Consider the following 6,724-nt stretch of genomic DNA (forward strand, 5'->3'; position numbering starts at 1 on the left):
TGTGTGTGTGTGTGTGTGTGTGTGTGTGTGTGTATGTGTGTATGCTGTCTGTCCGTCTCTGTCTGACAGAGTGCCACAGTACACTCTTCTGCAGCTTCTTCCAGTACAAATGCTTGCTTTCATTGGTGGCTGTTGATTCTGTTACTGTACTAAAACGTAGTCTAATAAGATGTCCCAATAATATGAGAAGCCCAACTAATGGGTGTTGCTTGACATTCTCTAGCCCAAGCCAGAACGCCTGCCTCCTTCAATGAAGGGAAAAATAAAATCCAAAGCCATTATATCATCAAGTGATGATTCTTCAGATGAGGATAAACTGAAAATTGCTGATGAAGGGTAAGAACCCCCCCCACCTTGGTAAATTTTAATGGTTAATAAGTCCTAGTTTGATAGGGGGCAGGAATCCCAGGGTAAATTCTAACTGTGGGAAGCCACAGTAGCTGCTAACCAGCCATCTGGACCCTCTTCTGTGTCTTTGTCTTTAGAGGAAAAACAGAACTGGAGAGCAGATGACTGGCAGTGGTCAGTGTGCTGTCCTCATCAGCTTCAGGCTGGCCTTGTACTCTATGCCTAGCTGTTTTGTAGTGAGAAGAAACCACGACAGACATATCAGCTTAGCTGATATCCTAGATGGCACACTCATCCCTAAGCAAGTGTCATCTGCTGCCCAGCACTGACAGGCCAGCAGCTGCTAAGAGTGGCCTGGACCTGGCCTTGTGGAGATGAGGAACTTAGTGTCCATTTCTTCCCCTGCTGGAGACACACCTCTGCCTTCCTTGGTGGACTTAGCTTATCCACCCTCAGCTCATAGCCTTGATGACATGACTCCTGACCGTGCTTGCATGTGTGTTTCCCTCTTTCAGATCGAGACACAAGGAGCCTTTCTTTAATATGTAGGATGCTTTCCCTTCTCCCTTACCCTTCCCAGTCTGAGTCTTGTTGGAATGTGTCATGGAAACCAAAACTGCTCAGCACAAGTCCGAGGCAGCCTCTCTCAGTGCTTCTGACATATTGAAGCAAGAGGCCAATATCCTCAGCTGCTGCTACCTCCCTTTCCCTGACACATATCAACCAACAGTGAAGGAAGCTGGCTTCCTGTCTAATAACCTCGTCCTTGTGAAGACCTGGTACCTTCACAAACCTGAGAACAGCACTGAGGTCACTCTTCTTCAGGTGTCTGTTGACATGGATGTTTTAGGACAGAAGTGTCCTGCTGTTCCAGTCTTAGGACTTCTGAGTCTCAGCCACCATCAGGGAGTCCATATTTTACTTTTTTTGTTTTGTTTTGTTTTGTTTTTTCAAGACAGGGTTTCTCTGTATAGCCCTGGCTGTCCTGAAACTCACTCTGTAGACCAGGCTGGCCCCGAACTCAGAAATGTACCTGTCTCTGCCTCCTGAGTGCTGGGATTAAAGGCATGCGCCACCACTGCCCAGACACATTTTAGCTTTGTGCCTAGGATTCCCCACTCTGCCCTTTTGAGTTTGAAATTGAAAAATGCCTGCTAAACAGAACCTAACACTCACTGCTCATGCGCAGACTGGCTGCCGGTCACTGTGTGCTCCCTCATTGTTGATCTCAGTTTACAATGAAGTGTCCATGTTTACAGAATAGGACACAAAACAGGTACCACAGGCCCCAGCTCCTGTGTAACCCACAAAGGCTGACCCAGAACAGAAAGTGCAGTTGGCTGTCCTAGTGTCTCATCCACACCTCTCTCTTCCAGACATCCCAGGAATAGCAACAGCGATTCTGATGATGACGAGAGGCCCAACAGACAAGCCTCATCTGAGAGCGACTCAGATGACAACCAGAACAAGTCTGGCAGCGAGGCAGGCAGCCCTCGGAGGTCGGGTAGACAGGAGTCGGATGAGGATTCCGACAGTGACCAGCCGTCCAGGAAGAGAAGGCGCTCCGGCTCTGAGCAGTCGGACAATGAATCTGTGCAGTCAGGGAGAAGCCCCTCCGGAGCTTCTGAGAACGAGAACGATTCTCGCCCAGTTTCTCCAAGTGCAGAATCGGACCACGAATCAGAGCAGGGCTCTGACAACGAGGGTTCTGGCCAAGGCTCTGGAAATGAATCAGAACCAGAGGGCTCAAACAACGAGGCCTCAGACCGAGGCTCAGAACATGGGTCAGATGATAGCGACTAGGTTTATTTCATCAAAGACTCCATGGGGTGGGAGGAGCTTTATAATATATAAAAGCTGTGATAAGAAACCTTGCAGGTGGTTAGTCATTTGTGAACTTTTCCTTAAGGCAGTTTTTTTTCTACTTGTATATTTACTAACTTCCAAGAGACATTTCCTGTGCTGGAGAGTCCAGTGTCCCGAACTGAAGCAGTGAGACTCCTGCATTGTGGTGCAGCTCCACCTGCCATATGTGAAAACTGCAGTGATAACACAGATGCTAAAGCATTCCCAAGGCTTGCAAGGCAGGCTAGCCCCTCCCCTCTCCTCTCCTCTCTGGTAGGCAGCATGCTGCTATGTACGGTTTCTGTTGCAAACTTGTACCGAATGTTGCAGAAGCCGAGATACATGCCTTTGTTCCCTTTTGAGTTGAGACTGAGTTTTATCTCCAGAGGAAGAGATGTCCCTGTACTGAACTCTGTTGGAAGGTGTTTACAATGTGGGGTTGCAGCCATGAGCAGAGTGCAAACACTGGGGAGGATAAGGTGCGGAAAGTGCTTTCCTGGTGTCAGAGTGGGAAGACCTCCCCAGCCACTTAATAAACCCTTTACCAACCATGCGAGTACCTTTGTGTCCTCCTTTTTTTTTTTTTTTTTTTTTTTTTGGCTCAATAACATATATTTAAATATATTAAGCAAAACATTGGGAAGCTATCCAAACCAAAGGCAGTTTCATCAAGGCTTTTGTAATTCATGGCAGATTTCTGGAGGCTTTTTTTTTTTAATATACTAAAAGGTTATAGTTCTGTTTATTTATTTATTTTATGTATATGAGTACACTGTAGCTGTCTTCAGACACACCAGAACAGGGCATCAGATTCCATTACAGATGGTTTGAGCCACCATGTAGTTGCTGGGAACTGAACTCAGAACTTCTGGAACAGCAATCAGTGCTCTTAACCACTGAGCCATCTCTCCAGCCCAGCTATGGATTTTTTGTTGTTTTTGTTTTGTTTTTTTGAGGCAAGGTCTCTACATAGTCCTGGCTGTTCTGGAACTCAGTATGAAGATTAGGCTGGCCTTGAAGTCACAAAGATCTGCCTTTCATGTCCTGAGATTAAAGGCATGTGCCACACCGATTTTTAATAAGTAATTATTTTTGTAACCATTATCAAAAGTCTGTAGCAAGCCGGGCAGTGGTGGCACATGCCTTTAATCCCAGCACTTGGGAAGCAGAGGCAGAGGCAGGTGGATCTCTGAGTTTGAGGCCAGCTTGGTCTATAGAGTGAGTTCCAGGACAGCCAGGGCTACGCAGGGAAACCCTGTCTACAAACAAAAGTCTTTAGTAATCAAGTATTATTAAGTGTACCTTAAAACAGTGAACTGAGGATACAGAGGTAAATTGCCCCCTTCCAAAACACTCCATGAATACAAGTTTGTCCCTATGGAGTAAAGTGGAATGTAGTGTCTGCAGATGGGACACCAAGGAGAAAGCAGACCAGGCAAGATTTCTTCAAACAGGAGACTCCAAGGTGCTGGGCAGCCCTGCTTCATGGAGGACCTCTGAGGTGCTGCAGAGGCAAGGCCAGTGACTAAGGGAGCCAGTGGCTCCGGGGAAACTCAGAAGCCTGAGATTTGGGTCTGCTGGATGGGTACAGGTCACACAGCTAATTCTATGACTTGTATGTGAGAAGGCAGGGTTCTCATCACTTCTGTCTGCACTTCCCAGAACACTAGTACTGCTCAGACCTGTCCCCAAGTGACAAGAATCCATTCCCTCTACTACAGGTGATAAAGAGCCCATTGGAAGGTGGGCTCTGGGAAAGCCAGAGGTAACAAACATGTAGTGTGGTTTCTGTTAAGGTCAGTTTTATTCTAAATGGCTTATTCCATTCTAGGATGTTCCTTGCTCTAGGAGACTCCATTGTATAAACAACTTTTTAAAAAATGTATGTGTGCCTGTGTGTACATAGGGGTACCACATGCATACAGATGCCTTCGAAGGCCGGAAGAGGACGTGGAGCCTCTGAACTGGAGTTAGAGGTTGTGAGCTACCTGGTGTGAGTGCAGGAAACTGAATTACAGTCTTCTGGAAAAGCAGCAAACACTTAGAAATGCTGAGCCGTTTCTCCCCTTCTTTATAAACAGTTTTTTACTCCATTTTGAGGGAGAGATGGCAGCAGCTTCTGATAGACCTAGAAGTACCATCTGACAGGCTGAGAATAGAAAGGGTGCCACCCTGTATGTGAGTTGGGGTGAAGTAAGACTGTAGGGGCATATGTAAGTATTAAAATCACATCAGGAGATAGAGGCAGGTGGATCTCTGACCAGAAGAGCTACATGGCAAAACCCTGTCTCACAGAAATTCAGGACAACCAGGTGCAATACTATATTGGACACATTGACCAAGGAAAGAGTATAACTGTCTTACCAGGTCCCGGTAAGTGACAGCATGGTCTCACATCAGCCTATTGTCTGATACCTGGAGCTTCAGCTAGCCTCAGTCCCCAGCTGTTTACAAGGCCTACTTGGCTGCCGCCTGTTCCGTTTACCCCTCTGGACCTGGACTTGGTCACCTGCTTCCTGCTCCTGACCCATATCCTGCTTCGGACAGGTTTACTCTCTCACCAAGCAGCTGTACTTCGCAGCTTTGTTCACAGACCTGATTCCAGCAGCTCCCTCCAGGCACTCTCTGGATCATTTTTCCCGCAGTCTTCCAGTCCTTTTTCAATGCCTTTCAAACTCTGCTATGGTCTATCTATATCTATCTATTCATACATATCTATTCTATAACCCTTATATAGAATGGGTGTTTTGAATAAGAAGGGCCCCCAGAGGCTCGTATATTTGAATGCTTGATCCACAGTTGCTAGAACTGTTTGAGAAGGATTAGGAGGTGTGACACTGTTGAGGGAGGTGTCACTGAGGGTGGGTTTTGAGTTTTGAAAGCCCACACCATTGTTGCTGTCTCTCCTCTCTCTGTTTGTCTCTCTCTGTGTCTTTCTTTCTCTGCCTCTCTCTCTCCCTCTCCAGCTCTCTTTCTCCCCTCCACCCCTTGTGCTTGTGGATCAAATATAAGCTCTCAACTACTGCTTGAGTGCCATGTTTGCCTGCCTACTGCCACCCTTCCCACCATGATGGTCATGGACTTGTCCTCTGGAACTGTAAGCCCCCAAATAAAATGCTTTCTATAAATTTCCTAAGTCATGAAGTTTTATAGCAATAGAAAAGAACCAAAGACAATATACAGATATTTAGATACATTTCCTGTGTTGTGTGCGATGTGAGCACTAATAATATAGATTATTGCCATCACTTAAACACTGAACTTTGTGAACTTATTGTCACTCAATGAATTCTGACATTGTGTTCCTGTGTGTCTAGCCTAGTGTATTCACGTTTCTGTGGTGATCTGGCCTCAGAGGTGCCTGTAACACCCCGTCTGCTTTTTGTTGAATTAGCCTGTTTCTGTGTCCTCAGACTCCCAGAACAGCAATGTTCTCATAGTGCTGGCTACACTGTCTGCCTCAGAAGACGCTGTGAGGTTTCCTCAGGAAGGCACAGCTTCCTTCAGTGCCTGGACAATCAAATCACTCCAGAGTGATCCAGACTGGGAGAGCCCTCTGACAAGGGACCCATGACTGATTTAACTGGCCCTGCTTGGCTCCTGCTGCCCTCGGGGCCTCACAGCAGCTGGTCTCCATTGCCCTGGGCCTGGGATCCCGCTTACAGGAGCATTAGCTCCACTTCCTTAGTAGGGCGAGCGTCACCAGGAGGCTGTGGAGAAGATCCAGTTAGGGGGAAGCCCAGACCTGGGCGTTGAGGATGTAACTCTGTGGTTTGGAGTCTGTAGTGCATGAAGGCAAGGTTTGAGCCCCTGGAGTCCAGTATTAGTCCCCAGTGTTCAAAAGCTATGTGACCTCGGGCATGTCCAGCTGAGTTCCTGGCCCATCTGAAACAAACCATTTCTTAAACAGTGGGATCTGAGAAATCCTCATTTGAGGAAATGATTTTTTTGTCTTTGTTGATCAGTCAGAATTAGACCAGGCACAACCATAAAACTAGATCTTCTGGGCTGGAAAATACATTTTGTTGCCATTTATGCAAGAAAAAAACATTTTATTCTGAACTCAAAACCTTAACTACCTCCCCAAGTTAGTATTGTCAATGTCGTAAGCAGGCAGCTCTTTCACAACAGCAAAGGGATGCACTGAGGACACATGGGATGATTCTAAGCAGACTAAGTGGTGAAGATGTAAATTCCCAGAAAAATCATATGAATGCATGCTCCTATGCCTTGTGCCTCACTTGTCTGGACAATGGGCTGAGTTCAGACACCCTTTCATAGATTACTCTTTTGAAACTCCTTCCTTCCACCCACTCTTTGTGCCATTCAGTCCTCTGAGCAAAATGGCCGCCATCTTCCTCAGATGAGCTGTGCCTGCTTGCACTAGTCTGTCAGTATTGGCCCTATAAACTGTTAACAAGCTTCATAGAGAGGCAGTGGAGAGGGCCATCAGACCCTCACTGGAGATTCCTACTGCTCCTTTCAGCCATCTGGAGGCAGTTCTGCCCTAACTGTGCATGGCCTCAGGGGC

General features: G+C 46.8%; 1 protein-coding gene across 1 annotated transcript; it reads left to right on the top strand.

Moving 5' to 3' along the window:
- The first annotated feature begins 205 nt into the window (after positions 1-205).
- Positions 206-2,749, top strand: LOC110298851 (RNA polymerase-associated protein CTR9 homolog). The gene is made up of 2 exons (XM_021168374.2): positions 206-336; positions 1,725-2,749. The coding sequence occupies exons 1-2, from the start codon at positions 251-253 to the stop codon at positions 2,149-2,151; spliced, it is 513 nt and encodes a 170-aa protein (XP_021024033.1). The 5' UTR covers positions 206-250; the 3' UTR covers positions 2,152-2,749.
- The last annotated feature ends 3,975 nt before the right edge of the window (positions 2,750-6,724 follow it).

The sequence above is a fragment of the Mus caroli genome, chromosome 7 (genome assembly GCF_900094665.2).
Source record: "Mus caroli chromosome 7, CAROLI_EIJ_v1.1, whole genome shotgun sequence".
Classification (NCBI taxonomy): domain Eukaryota; kingdom Metazoa; phylum Chordata; class Mammalia; order Rodentia; family Muridae; genus Mus; species Mus caroli.

What these genes read in the sequence shown, in the direction of transcription:
- LOC110298851 (XM_021168374.2), top strand. Translation starts at nt 251, where the DNA reads ATGAAGGGAAAAATAAAATCCAAAGCCATTATATCATCAAGTGATGAT. An exon ending in CTGAAAATTGCTGATGAAGG is followed by an intron (nt 337 to 1,724) that starts GTAAGAACCCCC and finishes TCTCTCTTCCAG; the next exon opens with ACATCCCAGGAATAGCAACA.